This window comes from Notechis scutatus, chromosome Z (genome assembly GCF_049901735.1).
Source record: "Notechis scutatus isolate UNSWTSFEM ecotype Mainland chromosome Z, rNotScu1.2, whole genome shotgun sequence".
NCBI classification, from domain to species: Eukaryota; Metazoa; Chordata; class Lepidosauria; order Squamata; family Elapidae; genus Notechis; species Notechis scutatus.
The window spans coordinates 139,817,227-139,837,457 of record NC_142025.1 but is presented as its reverse complement, the minus strand read 5'-3'; the positions used below and the strand labels follow the sequence as shown (position 1 = coordinate 139,837,457).

At 37.3% G+C, this 20,231-nt stretch overlaps 2 protein-coding genes across 2 annotated transcripts in view; both read left to right on the top strand.

Moving 5' to 3' along the window:
• LOC113418510 (vomeronasal type-2 receptor 26-like) overlaps window positions 1-8,209 on the top strand; it is a 35,448-nt gene extending 27,239 nt beyond the window's left edge. Inside the window, exons 8-11 of the mRNA XM_087947280.1 lie at window positions 1,818-2,678; window positions 3,255-3,482; window positions 5,131-5,257; window positions 7,308-8,209. Coding sequence (XP_087803406.1) covers window positions 1,818-2,678; window positions 3,255-3,482; window positions 5,131-5,257; window positions 7,308-8,209 — 2,118 coding nt within the window. The remainder of the gene's footprint in view (window positions 1-1,817; window positions 2,679-3,254; window positions 3,483-5,130; window positions 5,258-7,307) is intronic.
• A 10,133-nt stretch (window positions 8,210-18,342) lies between these two features.
• LOC113418600 (serine protease 27-like) overlaps window positions 18,343-20,231 on the top strand; it is a 56,123-nt gene continuing 54,234 nt past the window's right edge. Inside the window, exon 1 of the mRNA XM_026677582.2 lies at window positions 18,343-18,466. The gene's annotated coding sequence lies outside the window, so the exon portion shown is untranslated. The remainder of the gene's footprint in view (window positions 18,467-20,231) is intronic.

The window sequence follows — 20,231 nt, the reverse complement described above, 5'->3', positions numbered from 1 at the left end:
TGCCTGAAATACTCTACCTGACTGTGGTTTCTTCCGAAAACCCCAAAAACTTAAACCTTAGACTGTCTACTGTCGACCTCACCCCATTCCTAAGAGGTCTTTAAGGGGCATGCATAAGCACACCAAAGTGCCTACCCTCCCTGTCCTAATACTCCCTTTTACTCTTATCCATTTCATGTATTAATAATCATGTTTATATTTATATCTGTTATCTAATACATGCTTGCCAAATAAATAAATAATAAATAACTAAATAAATGATTCCCAATTCCAAATATCCATTATAACAGTTAAGGGAGAATAAGAGATCTGTCATGATTCAATTCACACTTTTTTCTATTTTCCCAACTGATTATCATATTGTTTAACCTACAAGCTAAGCTATTTAGCTAAGCTGCTACAATGTGAAAGCTTTTTCTAAACTATTATTCCTAAATTTGAAAAATCCCTATGATTTGCTCTCATCCTTTCAAACATGGATCCTGGACTAAAGAGTGGTTCAGGAATCATATTTTAAAAAAACTTTAGAAAAAGCATTTTCCTCTAATTTCCAGATAATATCTGTTTTATGTGCAGCAAGAGCCATCATTCTCATTTCAGTAATTCAAGTACACACATACATGAACTTGCAGAAACAACAGTGTATTGATATTAAGGGAAGGTTAGTGGATATTTATATATAACAGTTTGACCTATCAGTTTTCAGTATTGATTGTCCTTGCTCATCTGTGCTGTTTATCTGGATGTTGGTTAACAGAAGAGAAGAGAAGATATTCTTAAAGCTGATTTTCTGTCTAACTTTCCATTGTTGTTTTTGAATGGTATATAAGTAGAATTTATTTCTATATGTCTATTTATCACTAATTTCTTCTAGAAGATTTGTTGCTTTCTTATACTTGGCATAATATAAATTGTATACTACTTCCCAGATGAAACTATCTGTTGTGAAATTTAAAGAATTTCATGTCTTTTGACTATAAGCTGAAAGTCATTAATATGTTCTATAAATCTTATACTTTGTCATACTTTATCATACATGGTCAAGTCAAATCAATCAGATCAAAGCTTTATTACATTCATAGGCCATTATATGTTGTGAATAAATGCTTAGCTAAAGAATCTTTGGGAATGTATAGGAGGCTTTGAAAATGTATTGTTATCTTGTGCACTACAGAGATGCCAGAAGGTTTTAGTAAACTTTTGATTGTTTCTTAAACGTTTTCAATGTATGACAGCCTTTTTTTGTAGTTACTGTACTCTTATTGACTGTGGCTAGACATTTCTTTGTGAAATTAAAATTTTATTCTTATATAGCAAAAGATATTGTAAAAAAAAACTTCTCTAACTTGAACTGTTTTGATTCACTGTCAGCTACAGAAATTTACACTTTTAAAAATTTACATCAATATACAAATTCCTTTGTCCACTTGTGACTACCAGGTATACCTGTGTATATGTACAAACAAGGATTATAACAGTATATCCTCTTTGATACTTTGTAAATATGGAAGAGCAATTACACATCACATACAAATCTACTGCTTGGTTTTAGATATATTCATATCAGCAATTCCTCCAGATCTGAAGCATCACTGAATGGCAATCAACAGACTTCCAACACCTTCCATGCAGTTATGCTTTCCATATCTACAAATTTCAGGAATAAAAATTCAGGGAATTTTCATCTCAGCAAGGCAGGCAAGGCTCTTTAAAAGGATTGGTATAAGGATTATTAATTCAATAGACTGTATGTTGATTGAACTCTTGAAAACGATCTGTAGATGCTGCTCTTATCTCCTTTTCCTGTTTCTCTCTAGCTTATTTATGGCTCTGCTCCAATAATGCATGATAAAACCCCTGGTCTTTCCTTTTATCAGATGGTTCCCCAAGAAGAACTTCAGCATAAAGGGATTATCTCACTGCTCCTGCATTTTAATTGGACATGGACTGGGATTCTTATCATGGACAATGACCAGGGGGAAAAATTTGTAGAAACAATTGTTCCTCTTTTTTTCAAAAATGGAGTCTGTGTTCCTTTCATTCACCGATTCCCTAAAGCAACTGATTTCACTAAATTTGAGGGCGTGCTTCAAAAGGGGGCAAAAATCTATGATGTTATCATGAATAATAAGGCGAATGCGGTGGTGTATAATGGAGAATCTTTTGCAATGGGAAATTTGTTGTGGCTGCAGTATATTCCAAATATAGAAGAGGTGAAAAGTAAACCAAAAGGTATTGTTTGGATTATGACAGCACAGATGGAATTCAGTTTAATTCCTGTTCAACGTGCTTGGGATCTCAAAATAATCGATGGTACCCTTTCCTTCACAATGCATTCCACTGCTCTGCCAGAGTTTAGATCATTTGCTAAGAAACAAAACCCCTTCAGCACAAATAAAGATACATTTATTAGACAGTTCTGGCAAGAAGCCTTTGACTGTATATTCCCAGATACAACTATGAGTGATGTAGAGGAGAATACTTGCAATGGTAAAGAGAATTTGGAGAGCCTTCTTGGGACTCTTTTTCAAATGGACATGACTGGCCACAGTTACAGTGTCTACAATGCTGTTCATGCCATAGCTCATGCTTTACATGCCCTGTCCTCTTCTAGAGATACTGAGAGATCAGTGGTGGATAGAGTAGGAAGGAAGATTCATGGTCAAGATTTCTGGAAGGTAATATTCTCATTAGGAAAAATACTATGATTGATGGGAACCTTGAAATTCTATTTTGACTTATGTCCCATGTATTACAATTAAAAAATAAAAAGTATGCTTTTTTCATCATACTGAACTTTTTTATTTTTTCTATCTTAAGTATTGATTACTATATAACTATTTTCTACTGAATTATTTTGGGACTGTTTTTCTGATAGTTATTTCATAATTATATGAGATTTTAGAAAGCTTATTTTCCAGTTTCCATGATTCTGACTTGAAAATATATCTGTTTTCTATGTGTCTTTATGATTCTCTGACTCTATAAGTAAAAATCACTCTAGTGTGATAAATATTAGGGAAAAGTCAGGGGAGCATTAATTATAACCCTCTGTCTCATTTTTGAACAAAAATAATTTGGGCTCTCTTATTGATCCTTTTCATTCATATCTTTGATTCTATTTTCTCTTCGATTCCAATATAACGGGGGAAAGGGCCTAGAATATAATTAAATCTTTTCTGTTGTGAAACTTATCAGCACAGAGACTGATAATTTAGTATTTCCAAATACTTGCATTTTTCCTTTCAATTTAGTTCCACTATTTTTTGAGAAATGGTGCTTTTAACAATGGTGCTGGGGAACCAGTGTTCTTTGATCAGAATGGAATTGTAGCAACTGGATTTGATATTCTAAACTTAATAGCTTTCCCAAACAATTCATTTCTTCACATGAAAGTTGGAAATGTGGATCATTCAGCTCCTCCAGATAAAATATTAACCATCAATGATGAGATGATTAAATGGCACAGCTGGTTTAACCAGGTAGGATTTAATTATTGTTCTTGATTCTGAATAAACATGCTTTTTTAATTTGATTCATAAATTCATATTACTGGACAAAAGGAAATCCTTATATAAAGTTTTCATATAAGCAACTTCTAGGTCTCATTATCATATGTGCTTATCTGTGAAATAAAGATTTAACAGTTTTAGGTGTTAGTTTGTAGAACATCATATTTCATGATGTAATAATAAGGCAATAATGTCTCATCCCAGCTCACTTGTGCCTATTCTACATTTATTTTAATTTATTTTATTTTGTCAAGTGATTATAAGATAACAGGTATAAGCATGGTTATGAATACATGAAATGGATACATATAAGAAAAAAAGAAACAATAGGACAGGGACAGTAGGCACATTGGTGCGCTCATGCACGCCCCCTACAGACCTCTTAGGAAAGGGGTGTGGTCAAAAGTAGATAGTTTAAGGTTAAAGTTTTTGGGATTTGGGGACAAAATCACAGAGTCAGGTAGAGTATTCCAGACATTGACCACTCTGTTGCTGAAGTCTGTTGGTGCAGTTTACCTTGAGTTTGTATCTATTGTGTGCTCTTGTACTGTTATGGTTGAAGCTGAAGTATTCATTGACAGGTAGGACATTGCAACATATAATTTTATGTACTATACTTAGATCAGACTGAAGGTGGCGTAGTTCTAGGTTGTCTAGGTCTAGAATTTCAAGTGATAGCATAAGGTGCTCTGCAACAAGTAGTGGAGTGGAGAATTCTTCTTGTGAAATATTTCTGGACTTTTTTAACTGTATTAACATCAGATACATAATGCAGGTTCCAGACTGACGTGCTGTATTGAAGTATTGGTCTAGCAAATGTTTGTATGATCTAGTTAGTAGTGTGATATTACCAGAGAAAAAGCTATGCAGGATTAGGTTAATAACTCTTAATGCCTTTTTGGCTATGTAGTTACAGAGGGCTCTAGCATTTAGATCATTAGAGATGAGTACTCCAAGGTCCTTGACAGAGTTTGGATCATCAACAAGGTCTTGACTATTCAGCTTGTATTTTATTTTCTGATTTATTTATTTTTTGCCAATATGTAAGACAGAGCATTTATTTGTTGAGATTTGAAGTTGCCATTTGTTTGACCATTCTGATACATAGTCAAGGTCTTTTTGAAGGATAGCAGTATTGTCTGGTGTTGAATAGCTTTACATCATCAATGAAAAGAACACAGTTGCTCTTAATATGATCACAGAGGTCATTTATGTAGAGTATGAAGAGAGTTGGTCCTAGAACACTGCCTTGTGGGACACCACTATTGACAGGTACAGAATTTGATAGGACTCTCCCAATTTTGACCATTTGTTGTCTGATTCACAGGAATGCTTCTATCCAGTTATGCAAGTGTCCAGAGATACCATAAGATTTTAGTTTTAGGAGTAATTTAGGAGTCCAGGGTTGTTGTTTTTTGTCTTTTCCCAGCTCATGATTGCACTTGCTTAATCTAGAAACAAGTATGTTCCACTGAGCTTGTGCAATAGAAAAATGTTTTCCAAATTATTACTCTTATCGCTAACCTGGGATGATGCCCATGATATGATTTCATCATTTCAAATGTGGACATTGGAATAAAAAGCTTCCAGACATATAAATTTCTTATTTAATTTCTAGGTGATACCCATCTCTGTCTGCAGCAAGAGCTGTTATCCTGGTTTCAGCAAAAAAAAGAAGGAAGGAGAGCAGTTTTGCTGTTATGACTGCATACCATGCCCAGAAGGGAGAGTTTCAACTGAGAATGGTGAGAGATGTTCATCACCTCCTGATTTTTTTTCTAAAAAAAGAAAAGAATAAATTTTGATAAAATTGAACATGGCATGAGCCTGTGTAATATGCACAAGATATTTTCGTAAACCTGGGGGTTCATCATTTCAGCCCTTGGGAATATTCAATTATAAAGTGATTTTATAATTTTCATAGATTTTAATTTTAGTAAGTATGATAATAATCATGACTAAATTATGTTGCCAGCTTTTCATTTATGCATTGTGGGCTGTCATCACTGCAATTGTGAAACATTACTGCAATTGTGTATTAATCTCTGAACCCATTTTAGATCATTTTTCCACATCTTTTACAGTCCTGATCTGCTGGACTATAATTATAGTCATATGTAATTAATATTGTGAAAATAACTGAAGTCCAGTAGATCAAGAAAGAGACATGGTTGCAGCTATATATTAGCAATTATAAAATAAATCGAATATGGTACACTCTGAGCAACTTACTACAATAATACCCTGATTAATCTAATACTAATATAATACAATTCATTAAAATTTTTGCTACTGCAAGAGTAGTGGCTGGATTTGAATACTAAAGGAGATGGTTCACATAGAAATTATCAAATCTCACTAGAAATCTCTCTAATAGAGGGATAATGTATCTTGATCTGCTGTTCCTATAAAACTTGCAACAAATTTCAAGCAAAATTACAGCAGAATGTTATTCATCTTGGTTTCATAAATTACCTAATCTGTAAAGCAAACTAGGGAAAGTATAGAGAGCATGACTTCCAGTGGTGGGATTCAAATTTTTTTACTACCGGTTCTGTGGGTGTGGCTTGGTGGGCGTGGTTGGGGAAGGATACACTAAAATCTCCAGTCAGAGGTGGAATTTGCCAGTTCTCAAAGTTTCACTACTGGTTCTCCAGAACTGGTCAGAACCTGCTGAATACCAGAATTTAGCTGATGACTTCCAGAATTTTTTCCAATCCTTTAAGACTATCTCCAAGTTACAAGAAGGGAAGCAGCTTAGAATGAAGGACTCACCTACATGTTGACTTGCTACCCCACTGCATTTCCCTTAGTGATACATTGGATGAATTTGGAGAAAACCTTTTTTCTGCAGCCCCCATGCCTGATCCAGTCCCTTTAAAATTCAGCCTTCCTTTTCACAGCTTCTCTCTCCACACCAAAATGGGTTTCATTTTGTGGAATTTTCAGATAGGAATCCTGCTCAGGACAAGCACAGAGAACCTTGAGCTCCTTTATTTGTTTTGTTTTTATGCTCAAATAATTCATTATATGATTGCACGTTTCATTAATTTTCTTTTGCTCTTTAAACATCTCAGACTTCTGTGTCCATTCACATTTATTTCATATGTTTGTTTTGGACCATGCCTCATTCTTTCCTCTATATAACCAAATCATCTCAAGGCTCTTCTTTCTTATTTATCACTCAATTGTCTATTTTGTCCATAGTCAGTCAGCGGCAGTCAATACCATCCCACTCAGTTGTTCTTGTTCACCAAAAATATATAAAAGGCTGTAAAAGTGTCTGGACTATTTGAAGTCACTCTCCTGTCATCTCTTTTAGAGGAAAGTTTTTTGTGAAGATGTTAGATTACAACTTCAGAAGGTTCTGGGGAAGTGGATAGTCTGGACACAAGACTATTTGGCAGGAAGCAAAGTGAACTCTTCTCCCTGATGATCAAAATCAAGGGATGGTTAAAGAAAATGAGACTTTGGTGAATATTTCAGATGGAGCTTTGAACCATTTCCCCCAGCATATGACAGACACAGGATATTGCATGCTTCAAATAAGTAGTAAAGATCTGGCTTATCCCCAGGTGTTACACCAGAAAGATTAGAGTCCCTATTTTATGAGAATACTACAAAACTTGTATGCCAATTATATTTACTTGATATCTTGACAATCTTAATATTATACAGATGTCTAAAGATAAAGATTATATCATTATAATTATAAATTAACTTGATTATTATGCAACCTTGGATAGATATATAGAACATCTATAAGAAAATGTCATATTATTTCTTCTTTTTCAGACAGAAATGAATGTTCCAGATGCGAAGACAAATTCTATCCAAATAAGAAACACGATTTTTGTATTCCCAAAAGTATTAGTTTCTTGACATACAAAGAACCATTGGGAATCAGTTTAGCCTGTCTTACACATTCTTTTTCTTTGACTACTGTTCTTGTGCTTGGAGCATTTATAAGGCACCATGACACTCCCATTGTGGTAGCCAACAACCGAGATCTGACCTATACTCTTCTTATCACCCTCCTGCTCTGCTTCCTTTCAGCACTGCTATTCATTGGCAAACCAGGAAAGTTTACCTGTCTCCTAAGACAAACAACTTTTGGTGTGGTCTTCTCAGTGGCTGTTTCTTCTGTTTTGGCAAAAACCATCACAGTGGTTTTGGCTTTTATGGCCACCAAACCAGGATCCAGGATGAGGAAATGGGTGGGGAAAAAATTAACTAATTGCATTATTATTTCCTGCTCCCTGATCCAAGCAGGCATTTGTACTCTCTGGCTAATATTCGCTCCTCCATTCCCAGACATTGATATGTTCTCAGTGACTGAAGAAATTATCCTGCAGTGTAATGAAGGGTCTGTGACTATGTTTTATTGTGTTCTTGGCTATATGGGTTTCCTGGCTCTTATCAGCTTCATCACAGCTTTTCTTGCTAGGAAATTACCTGACACTTTCAATGAAGCCAAGTTCATCACCTTCAGCATGTTGGTCTTTTGCAGTGTTTGGTTGTCTTTTGTCCCAGCATACCTGAGCTCCAAGGGGAAATACATGGTAGCTGTGGAGATCTTTTCCATCTTAACCTCTGGTGTCGGGCTTTTGGGTTGTATCTTTTTCCCCAAATGTTATATCATTGTATTTCGACCTGACCTAAACATCAGGGAACAACTAATGAGAAGAAAGACATAAGACATAAGAATTTATTTGTCATTACACTCGCTAGCGGGTACAACGAAATGAGATGCTCTTCCACAAAGTAAAACTGGACAAACACCACTAAAAGAAAAAAAAATTGAACTAAACACAACCAACCATACAATAATCTCTATGCAATTTAAAAATGTAAATACCCCATTACTCTCAGCCATTTAAATTCCACAAAAATCTTATGACCCTGCATTCAAACTCAAAACTGCACTTGGATAAAAACTGTTCTTAAATCTGGTCATCCTTGTTCTTAATACCCTAAATCTCCTTCTCGATGGTAATAGTTCAAAGAGCTGATGTCCCGGATGAGAGGAGTCATTCAATATATTATGTATCTTCCTCTTACATCTATTCCTATACAGTTCTTCCAAAGAGGGGAGTGAGCAGCCAATGATGTTTTGGGCCGTCTTGATCACCCTCTGAATTGCCTTTTTCTCTGCCACTGTGCAGCTCGAGAACCATACACAGAGACAGTAGGATAATACACTCTCAATTGAACTCCGATAGAAGGTAGTCAGTAGACTCTCAGCCAGTTGTTGTTTCCTAAGAATCCTTAGTAAATACAACCGTTGTTGTGCCTTCTTAATTAAAGCAGCGGTGTTTGCGCTCCAAGTCAAGTCATTTGTAATGATGGTCCCGAGAAACTTACATTCCACCACCTGTTCCACACGAACTCCCTCTATATACAGTGGCTGAATGTCTGCTCTTTTTTTCCTATAGTCCACTATAACCTCCTTGGTTATAGAAAGGACTGATTAATACAATCACTCTTTTATTCTCTTTCAATTTTTAATATAAATATTTCATTCTTATACAATATAGAATATTCATAAACTGCCTGTCAGTGACTTACATAATTTTTCTGCACTTTCAAAATATTCTAACACTTAATTAAAGGAGATTGATGCATCCAATGTTTTTTATTTGTTCTTAATGCTTTATTTTGTTTTCAACATCTTTTCAGAAGAACAATCATTTTTGTCCCATTATTATTTATTTACTGATGCAAAGGAATTTCAGTGACTGTATTGCTAGTATAAAATCATGTATCACTTTTCTGGAATTTGTCAGAAACCAATTGCTGAGATGGACACATGGTTTAGTAAACCTTGAATGAGACTAGTGGATAAGTGGTTTAATATATTCAGGGGTCAGTTAGTGCCTGGAAGATTATACCTCAGTTTGGTGGGGCCATTTGAACAGGAGAACTGTGAAGAAGTATCTGTCTGGAAGTTTAGTGAGAAGTGCAAAAGAATTGCAAGTAGTTTAAATTCTGAATCTAAAGTCTAACGTATCATTTTTACTTATTCTATAATGATCAACTATGAAGTATAGCTATCATGCCTATTGCCTAGAATATAATCAATTCAAGATTCTCCCTGTATGAGTGACAGCTCACAGTTGGATAATTTCTCAGCAACAACAGTGTCTTATCTCTGTATGTAGTAGTTGGAATGGCTTGACATCTTGCTCTCAGATTCAAAAAGGCTGCTAATCATTATTAGTTAGTTAGTTAGTTACAACTCTATTGGAATGTATAAAGACAGATGTGGCAAAGATATGCTGCCTAGGAAATGGCCAGATAAGAGACAGCATAGCTCATAGCTACACAGTGGATGGAGCAAGAGGTTCAGAAGTGATCCTCCTTAATTGATAGTGGAAGAATTGTATTTTCAGGCTTGCAAAGTTTCATTAATATAGTCGTATAATAAAATAGAATTAGTTTATCTCGGTGTATTTTCCTCTCTGATCTGACCTTACCCTTGTTACAACTTCAGAAATAAACACAAATTCAGATGAATTTCTTGCCTAAAACTGTATATCACCTAGCTGTACTAACAGAACAATGTCAGTTGCCTATACAGTTCCACTCCCCCTTCCACATGCTCTCAGTAGGAGAATGAGCTGCACTTGAAACCGCAGGAATCACAATCTGGGACGTTAGCCATTGTAGCCTAGGAGCTCTGCGTTAACCGTTAGACTGTTAATTCCTTAAAGCATCCACATTACTTGTAAGCTTATTGTAGGTATTGAGCAGGAAATTATGATTTGGATGTCACTTATAGCAGCAACTTCAACAATTATTTAATAAATTCTATAGATTGAATGTTAATTGAAGTTTCATTTTGGGCTGTCCAAATGGATGTCTTCTTAAAAATCCATAGCACTTAATGCTATTTGTACTGTCATTCTAAAAGATGTTAGTTCATGGCAATGGATACAATACAATACTTTTGATTGCAATATGTGTGTCCATTCTTACTTGAAGTTGGGAAGTTTTTCTTGGGCCTATGTTTCATGAACTTTGACATACAGATCATTTCTGACTTCTGTGGAATTTTGAGATGTGACTTCTCTGCCTAGTGACAAAGCACCTATTAACAAAGTTCACCTTGATGGATCCTGAGCATTTTCAGATTTTCCTGTGAGACTGTGGGCAGTTCATTCTTGGTGGAATGTTCTTTGAAGGACAATGTCTTGTTGAGAGTAAACCCTAGGCATTTGGGGTGTTTGTTATGAGCAAGAAGAGTCATCTCAAACTGCACATTTGTTTAAATAGAAATGCTTCTTATTGATATTTCAATACATCATTTGGTAACCCCCATTTGCATAAAATTTATGAAAAAAATGTGGCCATGCAAGATTAGCTCATATTATTAGCAAGTGAGAATAGTGAGCAAGAATAACATCTCAAACAAACTGATGAAAATTTCAAGCACCTCTCTTGGTGTTATCAATTGCTGATTATTACCATTATCCCCCAAAATATGTATATGGCTTTTAATCACTCAGATATTCCCTATTCTTGATCTTGCCCAATATCCTAGTATTCCGTATAATAATAGGAGAGAAAACAACAGTCCAATTCTGAAAAACATAATTTCTTCAGATCATCCCTAGAGAACTGAACTCTGATTTAATAATTACCTTCTTTTTTCTACATCTAAAATACTATTATTAATTCTGTTACTTCCTCAAATCCCTCTAAAAGTGCCTGTTAGAAAGACTACAAAAGTACTGACATAGGATGTTGGTTCTTCTTCTTCCTCTTAAAATATCAGCTCCTTTTAGAGCTCAAGAGAAACATGGCAGGTTTATGGATGGATGAACATCCCCAAATCTGATCCTAGTTAGACCAAAATTCAGCTACATGTCAGGAGGTGTTAACTGCAAAACAGCTAATGGCTTTATCCTAGGAATAAAGGGGGTTCTTTGTGACTTGCCCTTGTAATGGGAAAACATTTTTACTAATCTTAATGCTAGTGCTGAGTCCTCATGTTGTGTGCATGACTTACAGATGCAGCATCCTTCATCCATATCCTCTATATCAGGGGTCGCCAGCCTTTTGGACCTCAGGGACCACCAAACTCATAATTTTAGATCCCAGGGACCACTAACCAGTTCTGTCGGCATAGCCTAATTTGTGGGTGTGGCTTGGTGGTCATGTGACTGGCTGGGCATGGCTTGTATGTAAATATTATAAATATTTATATAAATATTGAATTTTTTATTAAAAAAAGAGCAATTTTTACCCAAAATCAGGCAAAGCAGGCAGGCAGATTGAGTGGCTCACAGAATCACAGATTCATTCAGAGATCTATCTATCTGCCATTGGCTAGCTCATTCTGTCACATAAAATTTGCTTGCAAGCAAACTCACAAAATTAACTCACAACACACCATGCATGTAAATATTGAATTTTTTATTTAAAAAAAGAACAAGTTTTATTCAAAATCAGGCAAAGCAGGCAGATTGAGTTGCTCACAGAATCATTCAGTGATCTACCGTGTTTCTCCAATAATACGACCTCCCCCAATAGGAAGACCCAGCATGTTTTCTAGGCATAAAATCAAATTAAGCCCCTCCACCCAAATTTAGGCCTATTTTAAAACATGCAAAATGGGGGAAGGGCAGGGGACTTGCCGTTAGGAGCGCCCGCGGCAGCAATTCCTCGCCACCAGCTGCTCCTAATGGGCGATCATGATAGAGCACGGAGAGCTCCCTACTCCTGCCAAGCACCTTTGTGGCAGACCCAAGACCTTCAGCACCCGCCGCTGTTGATTTCCCTTCTGCCCATGCTGCCGCCGCATTTAGAGCTGCCACTTCCACGTTTGGAGCACCACTGCTGTTTGGAGCACCGCTGCCGTTTGGAGCTGCTGTTTCTGCATTTGGAGCTGCCACTGCGTTTGGAGCTGCCGCTTCCACGTTTGGAGCGCTGCCGCTGTTTGGAGCACTGCTGCTGTTTGGAGCTGCCACTTCCGCATTTGGAACTGCTGCCGCATTTGGAGCTGCCGCTTCCGCATTTGGAACCTCACCGCTGTTTGGAGCACTGCCGCTGTTTGGAGTTGCCATGTCCGCATTTGGAGCTGCCACCACGTTTGGAGCTGCCACTTCCATGTTTGGAGCACTGCTGCTGTTTGGAGCACCACCGCCATTTGGAGCACTGCCGCCGCTCCAAACATGGCAGCAGCTCCAAACACGGAAGTGGCAGCTCCAAACATGACAGCAGTGCTCCAAATGGCGGTGGCAGCCCAAATGGTAGCGGCACTCTAAACACGGAAGCAGCAGCTCCAAACATAGCAGCGGAATGGGCAGAAGGAAAAGCAACAGCGGCGGGTGCCAAAGGTCTTGGGTCTGCAGCAAAGGTATTTGGTGGGAGTAGGGAGCTCTCTGTGCTTCACCATGATCACCCGTTAGGAGCGGCTGGTGGCGAGGCTGCCCGCGGGGTGCTCTAGATGAGGATGCAAGGGGGGGAATTAAGTCAACCCCGAAAAGACGGCCTAGCCGTTTTTTCGGGGCTCAAAAAAATATAAAACTCGGCCTTATTTTATGAGAAACACGGTATCTATCTGCCATCAGCTAGCTCAGTCTCTCAAATTTGCTTGCCGTGAGTCTGCACTGAATTTGCTTGCAAGCAAACCTTCAGTTCTAAAGGAGGTTCGGCTGTGCTGAGCCCAATATCTAAAGACTAGCTAGAAAGCAAGAAATCCAACCATTTCCTGCTTCCTAGCTAATATAATTCTCCCAGCACAGCAGAACAGATGATGGTCGGAAAAAGGAAAAAAGCAATTTAACAGGCAAGTTTGCCGGGTAAGGAATGAGTGGGCGGGGAGGATTCCCGTGGGCCATGTGGGCAGCGCAGCCTTGTGTTTCTGTGCAGCCTGGATTAATTCCTTTGCAGGGGTGCTCTAGGGATAAGATTTCTCTGCAGCCCACCAAAATTTTCTTGCGGCCCACTGGTTGGCAACCACTGCTCTATATCATAAGTACCATCATCCAGAAGATCTATGGTTAGTGGAATTTCATCTCAAGTTGGTCCAGTCTCTGCTTTTCCAGAAGGCCAGAGGTATGGGGATGAATCTCACCTCTGATGGAACAATATTCAGGAAGACAGGGGCCAGAGCAGAAAAGATTCTTTTTTTTTGGACCCTCCCAGCCAAAATTCTTTGGCTGACAAGATTGGAACTACGCACTTTCTGATGGAATTATTTAATCCCAATGGATAAAAGCAATTCTTCAGCTACCTGGATCCATGCCATATAGCACTATATTCCTGAACAGATTTAACCCAATTGTACAGATGGTATGAATATCAATTTGGCACCACTGAAGAACAGGAAGGGAGAGAGGGAACAGAACATAAAGGGGAAAAAACAATACATGAGAAAAAGACTATATGGCAAGAAGAAAGTGAGGCTGAGAAAATAGAGTGAGTAGAGGAGAAAGAACAAAAGCAAAGGAACAGAGAGAAATAAGACAATTAGGACAACCTGACCTATATATAAGTGAGAAGATGGAAGAAGAATTAAAGATGTTATCAGTTAATATAAATGGACTGAATTCACCAAAGAAAAGGAAAAAAACCTTCACAAAACTACAAAAACTAAATCTTAATTTAATTTTTTTACAAGAAGTTCATATCAAAAAAACAACATAGTAAGCTTTTAGAATACTCCAAAATTACAAAAGCATATTTTCCATTAGCACAACAAAAGGAAGGGATGGTGGTTACATATACAGGTGAAACTCAAAAAATTAGAATATCGTGCAAAAGTTCATTTATTTCAGTAATACAACTTAAAGGGTGAAACTAATATATGAGATAGACTCATTACATGCAAAGCAAGATAGTTCAAGCCATGATGTGTCATAATTGAGATGATTATGGCTTACAGCTCATGAAAACCCCAAATCCACAATCTCAGAAAATTAGAATATTGTGAAAAGGTTCAATATTCTAGGCTCAAAGTGTCCCATTCTAATCAGCTAATTAAGCCATAACACCTGCAAACGGTTCCTGAGCCTTTAAATGGTCTCTCAGTCAGGTTCAGTAGGAATCACAATCATGGGAAAGACTGCTGACCTGACAGTTGTGCAGAAAACCATCATTGACACCCTCCATAAGGAGGGAAAGCCTCCAAAGGTAATTGCAAATGATGTTGGATATTCCCAAAGTGCTGTATCAAAGCACATTAATAGAAAGTTATGTGGAAGGGAAAAGCGTGGAAGAAAAAGGTGCACAAGCAGCAGGGATGACCGCAGCCTGGAGAGAATTGTCAGGAAAAGGCCATTCAAAAGTGTTGGGGACTTTCACAAAGAGTGGACTGAGGCTGGAGTCAGTGTATCAAGAGCCACCACACACAGACGGATCCTGGACATGGGCTTTAAATGTCATATTCCTCTTGTTAAGCCACTCCTGAATAACGTCACAAGTGTCTTACCTGGGCTAAAGAAAAACAGAACTAGTCTGTTGCTCAGTGGTCCAAAGTCCTCTTTTCTGATGAGAGCAACTTTTGCATCTCATTTGGAAACCCAGGACCCAGAGTCTGGAGGAAGAATGGAGAGGCACACACTGCAAGATGCTTGAAGTCCAGTGTGAAGTTTCCACAGTCTGTGTTGATTTGGGGACTCATGTCATCTGCTGGTGTTGGTCCACTCTGCTTCATTAAGTGGAGGGTCAACCCAGCCGTCTACCAGGAGATTTTGGAGCACTTCATGCTTCCTTCCACAGATGAGCTTTATGGGGATGCTGACTTCATTTTTCAGCAGGACTTGGCACCTTTCCACACTGCCAAAAGCACCAAAACCTGGTTCAATGACCATGGGATTACTGTGCTTGATTGGCCAACAAACTTGCCTGACCTGAACCCCATAGAGAATCTATGGGGCATTGCCAAGAGAAATATGAGAGACATGAGACCGAACAATGCAGAAGAGCTGAAGGCCGCTATTGAAGCATCCTGGTCTTCCATAACACCTCAGCAGTGCCACAGGCTGATAGCTTCCATGCCACGCCACATTGAGGCAGTAATTGCTGCAAAAGGTGCCCAAACCAAGTACTGAGTACATATGCATGCTTATACTTTTCAGAGGTTCGATATTGTTCTATGTACAACCCTTGTTTTATTGATTGCATGTAATATTCTAATTTTCTGAGATTGTGGATTTGGGGTTTTCATGAGCTGTAAGCCATCATCATCACAATTATGACAAATCACAGCTTGAACTATCTTGCTTTGCATGTAATGAATCTATCTCATATATTAGTTTCACCCTTTAAGTTGCATTACTCAAATAAATGAACTTTTGCACGATATTCTATTTTTTCAAGTTTCTCATGTATAAAGGAAACAATAAATGCTAAGCAAATCTATACAGATGAAGAAGGAAGAATATTGATGGTGGAGGTAATAATAAATCAAGAACAAATGTTGTTCATAGCAAACTGAATAACAAACAAGAAGAATTTTACAAAAAAAATTCATATGAAAATAACTGAAATCTCTTTATTTTCTGGTCCTTTCTCTTAATTCCCTTTTTCCCAATTCTTATTCCCCTCCTTTTCTCATTCCAGTTATTAAACTTTTCTGTCTCCAGATTTTTATTTTTCCTTTGCACTTCTTTTTTTCTGCTTTTCCTTTCTCTCTTTAACTATTTTCTGAACTATTCTCCCTTTTATCATCCCATCAGACCACAAATTTTTAATTCTAATTCCTTTTCCCCCCTGCTTGAATAATTGTTATTCGTTTTGTTCTTCTAAGTTGTCTTCTTCTTTATAGAACTCCTCCCCCTCTGGTTTATTGTGTTCTTGTGTATGCTGAGTCACCATTTCTAATTTCTGTAATACATAATTACACATTTCAAGTTTAATTTTTATCGTGTCCCCTGTATCTTGCATATCTGATCTTATGTCTTGTAAGTCCAGTCTTATATCAACAAGTAGCTCCTCCATTATATCTTCTTTTTTCTTTTTCTTTCCTCTTCCTTAATAGTTGAAATCTTCTTCTTTGATAGATATATTCAATCCAGAGTCCAGTATCTTATTTCAGCCAATATCTTTTGAATTTATTTTCAACAATTCATACTCTTGAATCTTTATTCCAAATCTTCTCATTGGCCTCCCAACTGTTGCCCAAATAACCGGGTGGTTCTATGACAATATTATGAAAATAATTTTATTTTCTTTCAAGTTCCAAGATCCAAAGTCTCAAAAGGACCAGACGCTTGTTTTAAAACACATTAAAGTTTTCCTGTACCATCAGGTGGCACTCTTGAGTCTTTTTCTTTGTAACTTTCTTGTTAAATATGATGTTTTTATTAAGTTCACTAATTTCAATCATTAGCTATTCTTTTCAACACACTCAATTCCAGCATTTAGTTATGCCCTTTAAGTGCCCACAATTCAATATCTGTCCAGTTTAATTTTTAAACCTTTGTTGTGTTAATGTATTTTCCTTTAAATTTCTCCTTCAGATTAGTCCAGTAAAATAATCAAATACAAATTTAAAAACCATTTCTTTCTCACTTTCTCTGGTCGCCACTTGAACACACTTTCCTCCAAAATAGCCCTTTAATTTGATACCAGGGTACTTCAAAAGTGATGTCCTTTGCCTGTTTCACACTCTGCCCACTACTTCTCTCTCCAGCACAAAACTTAGTTTCCCGGAATATTCTTTGTCTTCGTGGTGGCCATTTTAAGACCACCACTGCAGCTTGCCTTCGGGAGGGATTTTCCTGTCAGGGAGGGGAGTCGCACTCCCCTCAACCCTCCAGGCAATTTCCCCCTTCTTCACCACCCCACCAGGGTGGTTCCGGTCCCAGTTGGGACCCTCCAGCAAGAGAGCTCAGGCGAAACCATGCACGATCGCGGATTCTGCACGACACCGATGAGGACCAAACCGGAAATCCCAGGTGTGTTACTTGGAATCCTGACATTCATTTTGCTAGGGGAAAAGAGAGCTATGGGAACCACAAATCATGAGGAAAACTACATCTTCATTCCCCAATTAAGTATATCCCCAGAGGCCCCTTCCCCTAGAGAGAAAATAGACTTGCCCAGCAACCACTGGTGGCCCCCAGCCAGCTGTATCTCACCAGCATTTTGACAGGAGCCATTCCAGCATTCTGTACATTAAGCTATCTGAGTTACTTTGATTCAATAATTGTTGTCCTATACTTTCATATTTTGCCCTGTTGAAGGTTACAAGCAAACATAAATTTTTACTAATGTCCAATATAAACTTATTTATATAAAGTTATTTCCCCATAAGTAATTTTAGAGCTCATCATTAGGCCCAATTAACTGTGAAATAAAAATGATCATTTAAGAGTATTTGGGTAGAAATAGTAAGCCATCATGTCCTCTTGATGCAATCTGCCTCAGTTCCAAGCCACCATCAATAAAAAATAAATAAATAAAATAAATAAAACCATGGACTCAGGCTGCACTCTTTCTTAGTTATTCTGATTTTTAAGCAGAGATTTCGGGTTTTTTCCAATTCTAATAGATGGTCACAATTAATAGAAAAAGCTACTCATTGGAAATGCTATTAGATTCAAGATGTTTAATTTAAAAAAAAAGTGAGATTGACTGAGCATTATATTATTATGATTATGCTTGAAAAATGATTTCCAAGTTATTATTTCTATTATTAAATTTAGAAGATGCCTATGACAAAGCTTCATCATTGCATACTTATGTGTTCATTGGCTCAAAAAGCTTCATTATACCTATTCCAGAATATAAATTTTCTCAGACTAGAAAATTTGGAAATAAGCAAACACTTACTGTTTGGACAAAAAATATTTCTTTTCCACACTTTTCCTTAATTCCTAGGTCCAACCTATTTCTGTCTGCAGTGAGAGTTGTTATCCTGGTTTCAACAAGCAGGTGAAAGAAGGACAGATGTTTTGCTGCTATGATTGCATGCCCAGAAGGGAGAGTTTCAACTGAGAAAGGTAGGAAAGTATTCCTATGCTCCCATCTTAACAATCTTTACTACATCTTGAGTAATTCAAAGTAGTAGGAGGCTCTGATATTTTGAGAGAGCACCTTTCAAAGCTAGTAAATGGTAGCTCTGGACAGTGCAGTATTCAAGCATAGTGACAATGATAAGAGGCATCATGTGTAAAGAGCAGGAATGTCCAAGCTGATCGCCTTGTAGCAAGGTTCCATGCAGAAAATCCAACCAAGCCTTTGGGGAGGGCGGGGGTTTCATGAACATAAGCTTCCATATCTGCAATCAATTTGTTTGTGTGTGTTGTTGTACAGGTCACCTTCAAGAAATGAGGGGAGCCAATGTCAACTCATAAAACATTTTGTATGCACGTTTTATAGTTGTCAACAGAAAGAAGGGGTAGTTTCAAAGAGCAGGCAGCAGAGTGGAATCGAAAGTGCATTTCATTCATATTTTCTTCAGGACTGATTAGATGACTGAAGCTTCTGCCACGCAAAAATCTAATTGGAGAACATGATTGATGACTCTTGACTATGGATGTGTTTTGTTGGATGATACACTCAGAAGCGGGGTGGAGCAGGATCAAGGGTGACAGTGAATTACATGTCTCAGAGTTGGCTACGCCCAGGCTAGTGCTGGAATGTCAACTTCAAATAAATCCTTTTTAGTTTTGGGAGTGTGGATCAAGGCTCATGATTTAATTGGACTAACTGCAGGAATCCTGACACATAGTTTATTAATTAAAAAATAAACACAGTTTCCTGATTATTTGTCAATACAAAACAAAAAAGTTTTCTATTGAATTTAACCATTTGGGAAATTATGAAATAATTGCAAAAGTGCACATATTTTAATATGTTTAATTCAGCAGTAATGATATCTTCAGGGAGTGAGGAAGATTGATATCTTTCTATGATAGCACATTCCTTAGCTATCATAGAACAGTAATTAATAAACAAAATTGGAATTAAACTAGTAAATAAAATTCCACTACATTAAGATAAGAGCTGAATGGGGTTCTGAGGGGAAACTCAGATGCTGAGGGTTCTGTAACCTAATGTCAGGAAAGGTGGATAAATATTATGTGTGTAATTAAATGTTTATTTGCTCAGAACCACCTTTTTCTGAGTAAATCTATGCAAATAATAATATATTTTAAACAAATTCAAGATGGAACACATTTCATGTAATTAAAAGTAGTTTACACCAAAATTCACTATTACTTTCTATAATTTTTTTCTATCATGGCAACATTATGGACTTACTGCTAGGATTAGGAATATGAGACATATTGTTGTGGTAAGTCACCTTTCTCCAGAGACAGTTCTAATCAGTGTTGATGGGATGGAGAAGTTCTGTCTGACGCCTCTGTGTAAACAGAGTTCAACATTCTCATCCCTTCTGTTTAATATTCTCATGCAACTGCTATGGCTTTACACAGAGTTCAACATTCTCATCCCTTCTGTTTAATACTCCCATGAAATGGATCATCCATCAACATGGGATCAGATGTCATTATTATGTTGATGAAATTAGTTTTTATATCTCAATCCTGGGCTGACCATGTGATATTTATGAGATCTTGTCCCAGTGCCTGAAAGCCATTGAGATTGAGTTAGATAAGATCTGCCTAAAATGCAACCATGGCAAGATTCACTGCATTTCTGGCTCTTTCAGTACCATGGATTTTCCAGGTGCATTTCCAGGTTCATAGGTCTCTGGAGCAGTGGTGAGATTCAAAAATTTTTACTATTCCACCAGCAAGC